Raw genomic sequence first — 17,485 nt, forward strand, 5'->3', positions numbered from 1 at the left:
CCAGTCAAGCAGGTTTGGATAGCTTGTCTCATAGCTGCAGCTCCAGTGTGAGCATGCTTCCTAACCCACATAGACCCTGTTTGTGTTTGAATGATTGTCTAGTGCTGTTTCATGCAGTCAGTCCTCTATGCCATGTATCAGAGAAAACAGTGGTCATCAGTCTCTCCGGGGACTCTGGATCTGGGAACTTTCCTGCACCGTTTTCAGCCCCAAAACATAAACAATATCCTGCCTTTTTGGCTCTTCTGTCTTCCTTAAAAGGAGATTTGAGCTGGGTCTTGACTCAATCAAAGCAAGCTCCAAAATGCCTGTTGCTTTGGACAATGCGGAAGGGCTTTAGGGCGACATGCTTCGTCCCTGTTTCCTGTGCATCAGGGGGGGTACTGTTCTTGGCACCCCCTCCTGCGGTGGCACAGGTATGCCCTCACATGCTGGATGCCAGCGGTCGGTGCCCTTCATTAGAGGTTTAATGAAGCATGTCATCCAAGCTGTGGCTTACTGATTGTACTCTCCACACACACTCACTGGAGCAGAGAAACAAACGCACACACGCACGCACACACGCACGCACACACGCACACACACCCACTGGAGCAGAGAAACAAACGCACACACGCACGCACACACACCCACTGGAGCAGAGAAACAAAAACACGCACGCACACACGCACACACACCCACTAGAGCAGAGAAACAAAAACACACACGCACACACATACACCATTCATACCTATCTATGCAGGGCTTTGTCCCAAAGCCTGCTATCCCTGTCCCTCAAATCCTCTCATCTTGTGGGGGATTGAGAGAGAGAGAGAGAGAGAGAGAGAGAGACACACAGACACAGACACAGAGAGAGAGTGGTGTATATCAGAACCTGTTGTTTAGCTAGTTCATTAAAGTCCAAGCACGAGTGTGGGTCTCGTTAACTGTGACCCGCAGTCTATGGGTTGGTTTGCAGCCTGTGTTTAGTGCATGTAACAGCCGTGTGTATGCGTAAACACAGAGCAGCGAGTAATAAGCAGGTCACAGTGTGTTGTAGCTGGCATGGCAGTGCCCTCTGGCTGTGTGTGAAGGCCAAGGCCATGCTTTAGGAGCAGAACATCCACATCTCTCGGCTCCGTGTCCCAGACCACACCGCTCTATCCCTCACCTGTCAACACACAGACTCCTCCCAGCCTGGTGCCTTATTGTTCCCTCAGGCTCTCTGTTTGTGTGTGTGTGTGTGTGCGTGTTCGTACGCGTTCACACACACTTTTAACCCTTTATACTCGTGACAATTAGCCTATATTGATAGGGCTAAATTGACATTTGTATTACAGAAGAAATATGAAGTGCATTTTGACTCCCGAGTGGCGCAGCGGTCTAAAGCACTGCATCACAGTGCTACAGACCCTGGTTTGATTCCAAGCTGTATCACAACTGGCCGTGATTGGGAGTCCCATAGGGCTGCTCACAATTGGCCCAGCGTCGTCCGGGTTAGGGTTTGGCCGGGGTAGGCCGTTACTGTAAATAAGAATTTGTTCTTAACAGACTTGCCTAGTTAAATAAAATAAGCATGGTAGCAATTTAAAGGGACCAGTTTGGATATTATGGGAATATTATTAGACCTGTGAGGACACAACAAGTGAGGACACAACAATTCACCTGACGACACAAGACTGAATCCAAACATTACACTGTGCATTTTACTTTCATGTAATTTTCAGCTGATTTGTTGATAACAAAATCTGAACATATTCTGGATACATTCAGTAAGATGATAAGACCATTTCTGGAAAATGTGGGATAGGTTCAACATAAGACCAAAAAATGACAAGGGTTTGAGTGAGAGGACTAGCTGGTGTCTCCATGTGGCCTCTCCACAGGGTGCACAGTTCCTAAGCAATTTCAATGCATTTCATGACTCAAAGAAGAGTCTTGAACTGTAAGATACTTTATTGAGCTCTCCTAGCTGTGCCGTTGAGGAACTAGAGCAAGCAGACTTGTAGTTGTTTTGTTTGGAACACAACCCTGCATCCCCACCATCACACAACTACTGGTGTTGTTCACGCAATCCAAAAACGCTCCATTATAAATCGCAATCTGGGTCAGGTGGGCATGATTTGAAAGCTTGTTATATTGCCAACATGACTAGCTAAGTTATAAAAGACAATCTTACAGTGGTAGGCTTTCACAAGGCAATTCAGAGAAAGAGGTCATCATGTTGGTGTGTATAGAAAGGAGTCAGGTGTGACAGCCTCACCAGAGCATGTGGACAGCGATTACACCCCAATCTACTAGGTTTTGTGGTCACTTGTCTGAAAGTCAGATGATGCAGTCCAGCTGGCACCATTTTGAGCCATTAAGGTCATGTGGGTCATGCTTGACCATTGTAACTACATTATATGGTGGAGTTGACTCTGAATGAGGGCAGTCAGATCAGGGCAGTCCCTGTCCCGATGTTTCAATGCTCGGGGGTGGCGTGTCAGTGGAGGGGGAGGTGTGTGTGCTGAAATCCGGGGTGTCTGGACTGGAGAGCCCTGGGAGGAGGGCGGCGGGGGCGATAACATTCCGAGAATTGGCAGCAGATTAGCTGTGCTACTTGACAAAGTGGAGCTCACTTCTCAGGTGTCATTTAATGTAAGCCATCTCCACAGGAAGTCATGGAAGTTGTGTTGTGCCGAATGTGCCAGGTTCAGTTTAAATGCTAACATATCGATGCAGCTTAAACCTGCCCCAAAGCCAAATGCTGACCTCGACTGGATGGTCCAAGATAGACTTGGTGGAACATGCCATTTCTGTTGGAAGTAGAAATACGAGGAAGCTGATACAACCGCACTCTTTCAGTTTGTAACTCTAGCTGGTGAGATGTAGTAGCAGTAGGTGGTAACAAGCTAGCAATGTTCACTTCTCTTAGTGTAACCTGAGTCATAGCTGTGCCGTGTTACTTGTAACTCAAAGCCACACTAACTAGCCAGCATCACTTTGAACAGTAGTCCTAACATAATTACAGTATGCTGCTGTAATCTCATCTGATCTTTAAGTAACAAGCTCTGCCAGGAAGATAGTCATTTGACATGGTGAAAGACCTCCCAGTAACAATGTCTTTAACTATAAATATACCGACATACACTGAGTGTAGCAAACATTAGGAACACCCCCCTTTTCCCTTCAGAACAGCTTCAATTCGCTGGGACATAGACTCTACGAAGTGTTGAAAGTGTTCCACAGGGATGCTGGCCCATGTTGACAGGGATGCTGGCCCATGTTGACAGGGATGCTGGCCCATGTTGACTCCAATGCTTCCCACAGTTGTGTCAAGTTGGCTGGATGTCTTTTGGGTGTTTTTTTATACACGGGAAACTGTTGAGCATGGAAAACCCAGCAGCGTTGCAGTTCTTGACACAAACTGGTGCGCCTGGCACCTACTACCATACCCTGTTCAGAGGCAGTCTTTTGTCTTGTCCACTCACCCTATGAATGGCACACATACACAATCCATGTTTCAGTTGTCTCAGGGCTTACAAATCCTTCTTTAACATGTCTCTTCTCCTTCATCTACACTGATTGAAGTGGATTTAACAAGTGACATCAATAAGGGATCATAGCTTTCACCTGAATCCACCTGGCCAGCCTATGTCATGGAAAAAGCAGGTGTTGTTAATGTGTTGTATACTCAGTAGGGCTGTCCCCGACCACAACAAATCTTGGTTGACCGAGAGACGTCCTGTTATTTCGACCATTCTATGTGTTTGAATAAAACCAACTACATATGCACTGAGCTTCTCTGATGCTTGAAGTACACAGTTTGATTAAATAATTAAGACACACAAATGACTCAAGTAAGAGCCCGATGGTGACACTGTGTTCAAAAAATGACTGTGTGACTGGTGGTCATTGTGACTGGTGGGCGTTGACTCGCTCTCCTCCCTACTGCAGTGAAACGGCACCACAGCACAGTAAGTGTTTATTGTGCTGTCCGTGCCCAAGCTGCTACATCGTTTCATCAATTTAGTTTCTTACTTGTTTCTGACTGAAAAGTTCTGTTACCAAAATCACTAATTTGTTTACAAAAAATATTCCCTATTCCCTCAACCCCTGCTCTCTTTACGTGAAACATGTAAGCATTGTATGCTTGTGGCCTTAAGCCTGACCTATAGCCTATCATAATCACATCAACACATTGGTTATAACAAACTCTGAGCACAGTAATGTCGACAGCAAAATGGATGCGAAGGACATGAAAAAGCAACTCGAAACGGGCTAATATTTACAGGTTGCTCAGGAGGGAAAGGGGAAGTCAGATCTGTGGAAGACATTTGACTTAGTGGTGAAAACTACTGGAGATCCAGAAAAAGCAAGGTATAGGAGCAAGTGTCGTGTGAATATTATGTGCCAAACAGTTGCTGTTAGATTACAATGTTATAATTTATTCTGACCATTTGGGACAGTGTTAACAACACTAAACACATATGTTTACCAGAGAGTCTGTACTAATGGAAAAAATATAGATAAAGCCTTTATTACAGCAGACTGAAAATAGTTGCATGCATTCGTGAATTGTGGTTTATTTATTGCTCAGGCTAATTATTCAAAGCTCCCTTTGTTATGTAATTTGAAAACTAAAATGCTTGATTGCGTTTCAAAGCATGATTGTCTTGTATGCTTTGTGATGGCAGGAACGAATGAATGATTGATTGATGCAGTAGCCTATAGAAGTATTGAAATTATATATAGGCCTAAGTAATATATATATATAAATGCGCCTGCTCGACTAAAGAAATCTCGGTCGAGCAACAGCCTATCAACCAAACAATCGACCAGTCGACTAAATGGGGTCAGCCCTAACACTCAGTGTATGTGGGACATGTTATACAAGATGATTTGGTTCCTGGTTCTTTAGGCTCGTTGTGTGTGCGTGTGTGTGTGTTTCTATCTCCCTGTATGGTGCAGATAAATAAACCTAAATGAAACTTGACGTTTGGCATTTCCAGCGTTCAGCCCAGTGTAATGACTTGAGCTGGTAGCAGCTGTTACTGTTGGTACTGTAATTGGTTGAAACGACTGTGTGGAGAAAGAGAACCACAATGATCTTTAGATGGAAGCCTGTTGCAGGAGAGACAGATATATACAGTATGGTCTTGGACCAGTGACAATGAGAGGTAACCTGAACCTGGGTCTAGGGGTGGCTGCTGGGATTAGGCTTAGGTCTCTCTGCGGTTGATGCATGAAATTAAACCATTGCAGTATAAAAATGTGGGTGTGTTGTGAGGTTAGCAGTCCCGCGGTGACACACTCAGCCAAAGGGCGGTGGGTGTGTTGTGTTGGGTGCTATCAGCTGGTAGGGAATGACAGCTATGCCTTAGACCAGGCATTCGCCCCTAATCTTAAAGTAAACCCCCCCAGGCCCGACCCAAGAGCCTCCGACTGAATGGTGACACACAAGCTCACCCCTCCACTCATCCCGTCTCTCTTAACGTACTCTCTCACTTTCTGTGTGTCTCTCCCTCTCTTTCTCTCTCAATTGAACAGGCTGATCTCTTTCATTGATTCCCAGAGAAAGTGGTATCCAGCATACAATGCCATTTAGTTTTTAGTTCCATGTTCAAAATCGACCATCATCCATCAATGTTGTTTCAGCGGCAGTAGAGCCACACTCCAGTGGGTTTCTTCCTGTTAACTGAGATTATCAAAGAGGGACATGTCAATGAAGTAAAGTGGGCTGTTAAGAGTTAGATAGTGGACTCTTTTATCAGTAATTGGTGCCTTAGTGACTCGTGTGACCTCCTAAGGGTGATGGAGAATCTACTGAATAGGGAATTTCCTTGTGCTGGATGGATCCCCAGTTCATTCCCTTGTGTCCTCATTCTCTCACAGCAATGTCACTGAGAGAGGCAGGACAGGACAGAAACCACAAGTCCGAATTTAGACCTTGGTCTGTTTGGACAGTGACTTCCGCTCCTGTGGATGGTTCCTGCTTCCAGAGACACACATAGTTTCCTCTACACGGGGACTTCTCCTCAGCTTGCCATGCTTGGTATTTACGCTCTATTTAGACCAGCCTAAAACGAAAGGGAGTTGGGGCTTTCCTCTGTTTCCTTTGCAGCAAAAGACGTAAACACTAATGCTTGCCGATATTGTCAGAACTAACGAGCATTGACGTATGTTTTTAGCCTTGTCCCAGGCCGGCTGTGGGTCTGTGTTGTGATGAGAGGGCCAAAGCCAGCAGTGGGACCCCCAGAGTTCAGGCCAGTCCCTGTGGGCCCCACTGGCCTGTCTTACCCCGGCCTGGCCTGTCTTATCATAACCTGACTTACCCTGTCCTGCCCTGGCTACTTCACACAGCTGCTCAGTGTTGTGGAAACTCCCCACCTCTTGTTTGTTGTCACTACAGAAAAACCTCATGGGGGGGGGGCGGGGATAGAGAGACAGAGACAAGAGCTCTACAGCTGATTCCCAGCAAACCAAAATTGGTTCTGTGAATGTTCCCAGAACATTCATTAGGTTAACCTAAATGTTCTAATAACACAAACACTGTCCAGTTATGCTTATGATTATACAATGTTTGTTTAAATCTTTCACCTGATCTTGCAAGAATGTCCCAGAAGACATTTTGTCTGTACTTTAAAGGTTCCCAGAATGTTTCATTAGTTTGTGGGAACAGAATGGGGACATCACAAGAGATATGTTCCCCACATTTTGTCCCACATAATGTTGTAAAAACATTACTGGGACATTGTGTTATTACATTACCAGGAAACCTAATAAGAACATTTGGGGAATGTTCTGTGGTGATTGTGCACAACATTGTAGTGAGTTTTAGGAGAACAGTCCATTTAAAACATTTTGTTATCAAAAACATTCTTTGAATGTTTTGGGGATGTTGTCAATGTAATGCTAGATAGAATCCTAACTAGAACTTAAAGGTGCACTATGTAGTGATTGTATGATTTAATAATAAATGATTGTATTTTTTAAATAATGTTTTTAATAATTTGCCTAATTGTCAGTTTGTGACAAAAAAAAGCAAGTATAGTGTAGACAATCATTGTACCATCTTACCCGCTTTGAAAGATATTTTCCATCACCAAACAGATTGTATTTTCAGCTGTTTGAAGCTGGAGTACAAAACCAAAGTAAAAGATGCAAAAACAAAACTTAAGAAAGGGAAGCATAGAAATAGCGCACATATAACTGATCTACCGCTTCTTTGACTTGCTTTCGATGCGAATGACAGATCTATAACGCACATTTCTACGTGAATTATGTCGGGTTGCCCAAATATTGCAGCTTTAATGAGAATGTTAGCCAATGTCCTGGTAATGTTCCCGGTTTACTGGGGAGGGCATTAATAACAGAGGTATTTATAACCTGGTGGCAGGCAGGTTCTGGTTTGCTGGGGAGGGCATTAATAACAGAGGTATTTATAACCTGGTGGCAGGCAGGTTCTGGTTTGCTGGGGAGGGCATTAATAACAGAGGTATTTATAACCTGGTGGCAGGCAGGTTCTGGTTTACTGGGGAGGGCATTAATAACAGAGGTATTTATAACCTGGTGGCAGGCAGGTTCTGGTTTGCTGGGGAGGGCATTAATAGCAGAGGTATTTATAACCTGGTGGCAGGCAGGTTCTGGTTTGCTGGGGAGGGCATTAATAACAGGGGTATTTATAACCTGGTGGCAGGCAGGTTCTGGTTTGCTGGGGAGGACATTAATAACAGAGGTATTTATAACCTGGTGGCAGGCAGGTTCTGGTTTGCTCGGGAGGGCATTAATAACAGGGGTATTTATAACCTGGTGGCAGGCAGGTTCTGGTTTACTGGGGAGGGCATTAATAACAGAGGTATTTATAACCTGGTGGCAGGCAGGTTCTGGTTTGCTGGGGAGGGCATTAATAACAGAGGTATTTATAACCTGGCGGCAGGCAGGTTCTGGTTTGCTGGGGAGGGCATTAATAACAGAGGTATTTATAACCTGGTGGCAGGCAGGTTCTGGTTTGCTCAGGAGGGCATTAATAACAGGGGTATTTATAACCTGGTGGCAGGCAGGTTCTGGTTTGCTGGGGAGGGCATTAATAACAGAGGTATTTATAACCTGGTGGCAGGCAGGTTCTGGTTTGCTGGGGAGGGCATTAATAACAGAGGTATTTATAACCTGGCGGCAGGCAGGTTCTGGTTTGCTGGGGAGGGCATTAATAACAGAGGTATTTATAACCTGGTGGCAGGCAGGTTCTGGTTTGCTGGGGAGGGCATTAATAACAGAGGTATTTATAACCTGGCGGCAGGCAGGTTCTGGTTTGCTGGGGAGGGCATTAATAACAGAGGTATTTATAACCTGGTGGCAGGCAGGTTCTGGTTTGCTGGGGAGGGCATTAATAGCAGAGGTATTTATAACCTGGTGGCAGGCAGGTTCTGGTTTGCTGGGGAGGGCATTAATAACAGAGGTATTTATAACCTGGCGGCAGGCAGGTTCTGGTTTGCTGGGGAGGGCATTAATAACAGAGGTATTTATAACCTGGCGGCAGGCAGGTTCTGGTTTGCTGGGGAGGGCATTAATAGCAGAGGTATTTAAAATCTGACCGTCACTGGAACTATTTTAAAGAGAGGATTACTGAGGGGTTACACACATCTGATAAGAGGCGCTGTAAAATGAAGAATGTGGTTATGTGTCCAGGATCCATGTTATTGGTGTGCATTTTGTGTGCACATAGCACCTAGGGCTACTAAGGCTGAGGTGGATGATGACTGCCAGACCACCACAGTTGTCAGAAGGAGATCCTAGTGTTGTAGACACAACGTCCAGTCCACCACACCAGGATACCTATGGGATTTTCCAGGGATTTAAATGTTTCTGTTGAGCGATACCCTGAATGTACAAAACATTAGGAACACCTTGCTAATATTGAGTTTGCACCCACTTTTGCCCTCAGAACAGCCTCAATAGTGTCGGGGAAGGGACTCTACAAGGTGTTGAAAGCGTTCCGCAGGGATACTGGTCCAATGCTTCCCACAGTTGTGTCAAGTTGGCTGGATGTCCTTTGGGTGGTGCACCATTCTTGATACACACAGGAAACTGTTGAGTGTGAAAACCCCAGAAACATTGCAGTTCTTGATAGACTCAAACCGGTGCGTCTGGTACCTACTACCATACCCTGTTCAAAGGCACTTACATATTTTGTCTTGCCCATTAACTCTCCGAATAGCAAACATACATAATCCTCAATTGTCTCAAGGCTTAAAAATCCTTCTTTAATCCTTCTCCTTCCCTTCATCTACACCAGGTTTCCCCAACTGGCAGCCCATGGTAGTTTTCAGAGCAAAAATAAATATTTTTTTTTAGGGATGCACGATATATCAGTGAACATATCGGAATCGGACGATATTAGCTAAAAACGCTGGGCCAATTGTGTGCCGCCCTATGGGACTCCCAATCACAGCCCGATGTGATACAGCCTGGATTCAAACCAGGGACGGTAGTGACGACTCTGCACTGAGATGCAGTGCCTTAGACCACTGCGTTCATGTGTGTGTGTTAACTATTTAACTGTACTAGAATGCTTAAAACGCCACTAAAATGTTAAATATCGGTTATCGGTATCAGTTTTTTTTTGGCAAGGAAGATATCGGATATTGGTATCGGCCAAAAATGTCATATCGGTGCATCACTACTTTTATAATTGTTTCTTGTTGGACATAAAAGTGTAGCTCCAAGAGATTGTAATTATGAAAATCTGTTCCAAAGTATTCCCACGCATAATAGAGAGACACGTGATCAGATACAAATGTAAGCAAGGTTTGAAATGATTATGTTTAGTCAAATATAATATCTGTTTGGGATTCTTGCGATCAGTTTGCAGTCTACAAATGATTTGTAATTATGTTCCTGGCCCCCCGACCATCCGCTCAAGAAACAATCAATAAGGGATCATAGCTTTCACCTGGATTCACCTGGTCAGTCTGTGTCATGGAAAGAGCAGGTGTCCTTAATGTTTTGTACACTCAGTGTATGTTGCAGCTTAGATGTAGCAGCCTCCCATACAACCAATTCATCCCTTTATGGAGACTGAGACCAGCTTATAATATAAAGGATCACCATCAGCAGGCAGAAAACTGCAGAAACCCATATGAAACAGAGGCGGTAACTGAATTTCTCCGTAAGAAAACTCGATTTTTGTCTTTCCGTTTAAAAAGACGATCATGCCTACTGAACATGACTCGGGTCTCTGAAGAATCAATCTATCTTTTTTGACTGTTAGAATATGTATCTGGTCAATATGTCAATGTATTATGTCTGTCTGTAACTGTGAAAATGTGATCATATTATAAATTGTATTTTAATGCTTTGGGACTCTTGGGAGATTAGTCCAAATGAGGACTAAAAGAGATCCTAATAAAATGAAACACAATCAAATCTCTGCCCTGTGCTCCTGCAGTAGCTGGTAGCGAGGACATACCTGACCTTATAATGGGACCTTTTCAGCACCCTGTTAGAGGGGCATAGCGTGATCTCTGTGACAGCTCCTCACCAGGGCCCTGCTTCAGCCCAGCCTTCTGGAACATATACCTTATGCTATATAGTCTTGTTATTTTTTATTTTATTTAACCTTTATTTAACTAGGCAAGTCAGTTAAGAACAAATTCTTATTTACAATGACAGCCTACCAAAAGGCAAAAGGCCTCCTGCGGGGACGGGTGCTGGGATTAAAAATAAACATAAATAAAAATATAGGACAAAACACACATCACGACAAGAGACACCACAACACTACATAAAGAGAGACCTAAGACAACAACATAGCAAGGCAGAAACACATGACAACACAGCATGGTAGCAACACAACATAACAACAACATGGTAGCAACACAACATGGCAGCACAAAACAGGATACAAACATTACTGGGCACAGACAACAACACAAAGAGAAGGAAGGTGGAGACAACAACACATCACGCAAAGCAGCCACAACTTATTACCCCATAATGACAAAGGCAAAACAGGTTAAATGTTAAATAAAACACTGAAATATCACATTTACATAAGTATTAGACCCTTTACTCTATTCTTTGTTGAAGCACCTTTGGCAGTGATTGCTGGGCCAGGTGTGCCTGGAGAGTTTCTCCCATTTTTCTCTGCAGATCCTCTCGGGCTCTGTCAGGTTGGATGGGGAGTGTCGCTGCAGAGATGTTCGATCAGGTTCAAGTCCGGGCTCTGGCTGGGCCACTCAGGGACATTCAGAGACTTGTCCCGAAGCCACTCCTGCATTGTCTTGGCTGTTTGCTTAGGGTCATTGTCCTGTTGGAAGGTGTACCTTCACCCCAGTCTGAGGTCCTGAGCGCCCTGGAGCAGATCTCTCTGTACTTTGCTCCGTTCATCTTTCCCTCGGTCCTGACTAGTCTCCCAGTTCTTGCCACTGAAAAACATCCCCACAGCTTGATGTTGCCACCACCATGCTTCACCGTAGCGATGATGCCAGGTTTTCTCCAGACGTGACGCTTGGCATTCATGCCAAAAAGTTCAATCTTGGTTTCGTCAGACCGGAGAATCTTGTTTCTCAGTGTCTGAGAGTCCTTTAGGTGCCTTATGGCAAACTTCAAGTGGGCTGTCATTTGCCTTTTACTGAGGTGTGGCTTACGTCTGGCCACTCTACCATAAAGGCCTGATTGGTGGAGTGCTGCAGAGATGGTTGTCCTTTTGGAAGGTTCTCCCATCTCTACAGAGGAACTCTAGAGCTCTGTCAGAGTGACCATTGGGTTCTTGGTCACCTCCCTGACCAAGGCCCTTCTCCCCCGATTGCACAGTTTGGCTGGGCTGCCAGCTCTAGGAAGTCTTCGTAGATCCAAACTTCTTCCATTTAGGAATGATGGAGACCACTGTGTTCTTGGGGACCTTCAATGCTGCAGCCTTTTTTTGGTACCCTTCCCTAAATCTGTGCCTCGACACAATCCTGTCTCGGAGCTCTATGGAACATTCCTTGGACTTCATTGCTCGGTTTTTGCTCTGACATGCGCTGTCAACTGTGGGACCTTTATATAGACAGGTGTGTGCCTTTCCAAATCATGTCCAATCAATTGAATTTACCACAGGTGGAGTCTAATCAAGTTGTAGAAACATCTCAAGGATGATCAATGGAAACAGGATGCATCTGAGCTCAATTTCAAGTCTCATAGCAAAGGGTCTGAATACTATGTAAATAAGATATTGTTTTTTTTATTTTGAATACATTTGCAAACATTTCTAAACATTTTTTCGCTTTGTCATTATGCGGTATTGTGTGTAGATTGATGAGGAAAAAACATTTATTTAATACATTTTAGAATAAGGCTGTAAATGTAAGAAAATGTGGAAAAAATCAAGGCGCCTGAATACTTTCTGAATGCACTGTAGTCTTGTGCTATATAGCCTTGTTATGCGACAAGAGATTAGTCACCCACTGATGCAATGTTCAAGAGACGCCCGCCTACCTGCCTGGCCGCAACACCCTCTCCCACATGCCTGCATAGAGGAGGGCTAGGTTATACAGCATATACTGTAGGAATGTGTGAAGGCACAGTGTGTGGAGTTGTACGTGGGCTTTGAAGACAGATGGAACGTTTTAATTAAGCTGTGGCTCATGTGTTTGGATAGGGACTACAGTAGATCAGGGACTACGTTAAGTTCATGAATGCAAAATGGCTTTTGGCTAGTTGAGTCGCTTGCTTGGGTGTCTCTTAGTTAAACCTTTATATTGTTGAGGCTGATGTGGATTGGCCTGTTTACTAGATGTTATTGTAAATGTGCTGATCGACTTGTATGTTTCTTGTGCAGAAGCTGGGCGGAGCCTCCCTTCCTGTGAACACTCTGGTGAAGATCAAAGAGGGCCTGCTGCGACAGAGAGAGCTGGAGATTGACAGGTCAGTAATACAGAGCACAGAGCACAGAGGAGGAGGGCCATTTCAACAAGCAGGGCTGCACTGAATCATTGGGAAAAGCAGGGGAATTAATTAAGGCTGGAGAAAAACACACCAGAACAATTCTAGGAGGACCACACCAGAATCAGTCTTATTGTGTTGGGGCCGCAAACATGACTGAGTCTCTATGCACCTCATTATATTTCACCACTGTGTCTGACTCTGTTCGTCGCAGTAGGAAAAGCATTGTGAGAGAAAGTGTCCCTTCCCTTCGGGGTGTCATTGCCCAGGGGAAGGTTAGTGCACTGTAGTCTCTGATATGATGGGGCAGTACTGCATTCATTTTTCTATGGGCCACACACTGTCACTGTCACCCCTTCGAGGCACACAGACACACATTTTTTCCAATGACCTTGAGCAGATGTCAGTGTGACGGCATGCGGCCACACACGTCCGAGGTGTCCCCTTTCAGAGTGGCAGGCTGGCGCTGACAGGTCAGGCTGGGCAGTGCCAGGGGAGGCGAGTGGACAGGACAGGGTCACCTATCACCACCCACCCATAGATTACTGTAGGAAATACAGGCAGAGACACAGCAGACACACAGCACAGAGACTTACCCCACCTTAACATGAAAGGTTGGGCCGGACTTTGAATTGGAGGGATCGACCATTGATTTATACACTGCTCAAAAAAATAAAGGGAACACTAAAATAACACATCCTAGATCTGAATGGATGAAATATTCTTATTAAATACTTTTTTCTTTACGTAGTTGAATGTGCTGACAACAAAATCACACACAAATTATCAATGGAAATCAAATTTATCAACCCATGGAGGTCTGGATTTGGAGTCACACTCAAAATGAAAGTGGAAAACCACACTACAGGCTGATCCAACTTTGATGTAATGTCCTTAAAACAAGTCAAAATGAGGCTCAGTAGTGTGTGTGGCCTCCACGTGCCTGTATGACCTCCCTACAACGCCTGGGCATGCTCCTGATGAGGTGGCGGATGGTCTCCTGAGGGATCTCCTCCCAGACCTGGACTAAAGCATCTGCCAACTCCTGGACAGTCTGTGGTGCAACGTGGCGTTGGTGGATGGAGCGAGACATGATGTCCCAGATGTGCTCAATTGGATTCAGGTCTGGGGAACGGGCGGGCCAGTTCATAGCATCAATGCCTTCCTCTTGCAGGAACTGCTGACACACTCCAGCCACATGAGGTCTAGCATTGTCTTGCATTAGGAGGAACCCAGGGCCAACCGCACCAGCATATGGTCTCACAAGGGGTCTGAGGATCTCATCTCGGTACCTAATGGCAGTCAGGCTACCTCTGGCGAGCACATGGAGGGCTGTGCGGTCCCCCAAAGAAATGCCACCCCACACCATGACTGACCCACCGCCAAACCGGTCATGCTGGAGGATGATGCAGGCAGCAGAACGTTCTCCACGGCGTCTCCAGACTCTGTCACGTCTGTCACATGTGCTCAGTGTGAACCTGCTTTCATCTGTGAAGAGCACAGGGCGCCAGTGGCGAATTTTCCAATCTTGGTGTTCTCTGGCAAATGCCAAACGTCCTGCACGGTGTTGGGCTGTAAGCACAACCCCTACCTGTGGACATCGGGCCCTCATACCACCCTCATGGAGTCTGTTTCTGACCGTTTGAGCAGACACATGCACATTTGTGGCCTGCTGGAGGTCATTTTGCAGGGCTCTGGCAGTGCTCCTCCTGCTCCTCCTTGCACAAAGGTGAAGGGAGCGGTCCTGCTGCTGGGTTGTTGCCCTCTTACGGCCTCCTTCACGTCTCCTGATGTACTGGCCTGTCTCCTGGTAGCGCCTCCATGCTCTGGACACTACGCTGACAGACACAGCAAACCTTCTTGCCACAGCTCGCATTGATGTGCCATCCTGGGTGAGCTGCACTACCTGAGCCACTTGTGTGGGTTCTGGACTCCGTCTCATGCTACCACTACAGTGAAAGCACCGCCAGCATTCAAAAGTGACCAAAACATCAGCCAGGAAGCATAGGAACTGAGAAGTGGTCTGTGGTCACCACCTGCAGAACCACTCCTTTATTGGGGGTGTCTTGCTAATTGCCTATAATTTCCACCTGTTGTCTATTCCATTTGCACAACAGCATGTGAAATTTATTGCCAATCAGTGTTGCTTCCTAAGTGGACAGTTTGATTTCACAGAAGTGTGATTGACTTGGCGTTACATTGTGTTGTTTAAGTATTCCCTTTGTTTTTTTGAGCAGTGTATTACAGACACATTAATGCTTACTTTAAAATGATATTCTGAACAAAAATATAAATGCAACATGCAACAATTTCATTGGTTGTACTGAGTTACAGTTCATATAAGGTAATCAGTCAATTGAAATCATTTCATTAGGCCCTAATCTATGGATTTCACATGACTAAGAATACAGATATGCATATGTTGGTCACAGATACCTTTAAACAAAATGGGCCTCACAATGGGCCTCAGGATTTCGGCAAAATATTTTTGTGCAATCCAATTGCCATTGATAAAATGAAATTGTGTATGTAGCTTATGCCTGCCCTTACCATAACCCCACTGCCACCATGGGCCACTCTCTTCACAACGTTTACATCAGCAAACTGCCATACATACAAACTCTCTCCAGAAGTTCAGTGAGGATCTCTGCATGATCCAATGTTGACCTAAATGACTAATGATGATAAATACAATCCACCTGTGTGTAATCAAGTCTCCGTATAAATGCACCTGCACTGTGATAGTCTCAGAGGTCCGTTAAAAGCGCAGAGAGCATCATGAAGAAGAGTATCAGACCACTGCAAATCTACCAAGACCTGGCCGTCCCTCTAAACTTTCAGCTCATACAAGGAGAAGACTGATCAGAGATGCAGCCAAGAGGCCCATGATCACTCTGGATGAACTGCAGAGATCTACAGCTGAGGTGGGAGACTCTGTCCATAGGACAACAATCAGTCGTATATTGCACAAATCTGGCCTTTATGGAAGAGTGGCAAGAAGAAAGCCATTTCTTAAAGATATCCATAAAAAGAGTCGTTTAAAGTTTGCCTCAAGCCACCTGGGAGACACCACCAAACATGTGGAAGAAGGTGCTCTGGTCAGATGAAACCAAAATTGAACTTTTTGGCAACAATGCAAAACGTTATGTTTGGCGTAAAAGCAACACAGCTCATCACCCTGAACACACCATCACCACTGTCAAACATGGTGGTGGCAGCATCATGGTTTGTGCCTGCTTTTCTTCAGCAGGGACAGGGAAGATGGTTAAAATTGATGGGAAGATGGATGGAGCCAAATACAGGACCATTCTGGAAGAAAACCTGATGGAGTCTGCAATAGACCTGAGACTGGGACAGAGATTTGTCTTCCAACAAGACAATGATCCAAAATATAAAGCAAAATCTACAATGGAGTGGTTAAAAAATAAACATATCCAGGTGTTAGAATGGCCAAGTCAAAGTCCAGACCTGAATCCAATCGAGAATCTGTGGAAAGAACTGAAAACTGCTGTTCACATATGCTCTCCATCCAACCTCACTGAGCTCAAGCTGTTTTGCAAGGAGGAATGGGAAAAAATGTCAGTCTCTCGATGTGCAAAACTGATAGAGACATACCCCAAGCGACTTACAGCTGTAATCGCAGCAAAAGGTGGCGCTACAAAGTATTAACTTAAGGGGGTTGAATAATTTTGCACGCCCAATTTTTCAGTTTTTGATTTGTTAAAAAAGTTTGAAATATCCAATAAATGTCGTTCCACTTCATGATTGTGTCCCACTTGTTGTTGATTCTTCACAAAAAAATACAGTTTTATATCTTTATGTTTGAAGCCTGAAATGTGGCAAAAGGTCGCAAAGTTCAAGGGGGCCGAATACTTTCGCAAGGCACTGTATGTGGGAACTCCTTCAAGAGTGTTGGAAAAGTGTTCCAGGTGAAGCTGTTTGAGAGAATGCCAAGTGTCATCAAGGCAAAGGGTGGCTACAAGGTAAAGGGGGGCTACTTTGAAGAATCTCAAATATAAAGTATAGTTTGATTTGTTTAACACTTTTTTGGTTATTACATGATTCCATATGTGCTATTTCATAGTTTTGATGTGTTCGCCATTATTCTACAATGTAGAAAATAGTAAAAATAAAGAAAAACCCTGAAATAAGTAAAAACATTTTCCTTAAAGTATAATTAACCTAATGTTACTGGCCACGCTACAACAAAATACTTAAATACATATAATTTTGTCCCTAAAACATTTAATTGAAATTCTGTAGAATTCATTCCTATGGAGGACTGCTCCTACTGGATAGTGCCAATATGGCCGACCGATAGCTTCAAAGCCCCTCAATTGCCAACACATAGCATCAGCAATCCAGGGTTTACACACACATTTGAACCCAGCCCAGCCTGCTCATTCTTGAGACTGGTCAATTGTTGGTACCTAGGCGTTATAGTGAATTAGACGAGATGCTATGTGCATTAGATATGGTATTAACGGTTTCTTACCATTATGTTTCTAGCCATGAGTTGGATTAACAGTAGGCTGTTCAGGGTGTTCAAAGTTGGACTTTCTCAAGTGTATGCCTCCTGATTCAGAGGGGTTGAGTTAAA

General features: G+C 44.6%; 1 protein-coding gene across 2 annotated transcripts in view; it reads left to right on the forward strand.

Moving 5' to 3' along the window:
- The window catches only part of LOC110529585 (centrosomal protein of 85 kDa-like), an 87,042-nt gene that overhangs the window by 54,690 nt on the left and 14,867 nt on the right, over window positions 1-17,485 (forward strand). For both annotated transcript variants that reach the window (XM_021611926.2, XM_021611924.2), the window contains exon 4: window positions 12,782-12,867. In XM_021611926.2, the coding sequence (XP_021467601.2) occupies window positions 12,782-12,867 (86 nt within the window). The remainder of the gene's footprint in view (window positions 1-12,781; window positions 12,868-17,485) is intronic.

This window comes from Oncorhynchus mykiss, chromosome 8 (genome assembly GCF_013265735.2).
Source record: "Oncorhynchus mykiss isolate Arlee chromosome 8, USDA_OmykA_1.1, whole genome shotgun sequence".
Classification (NCBI taxonomy): Eukaryota; Metazoa; Chordata; class Actinopteri; order Salmoniformes; family Salmonidae; genus Oncorhynchus; species Oncorhynchus mykiss.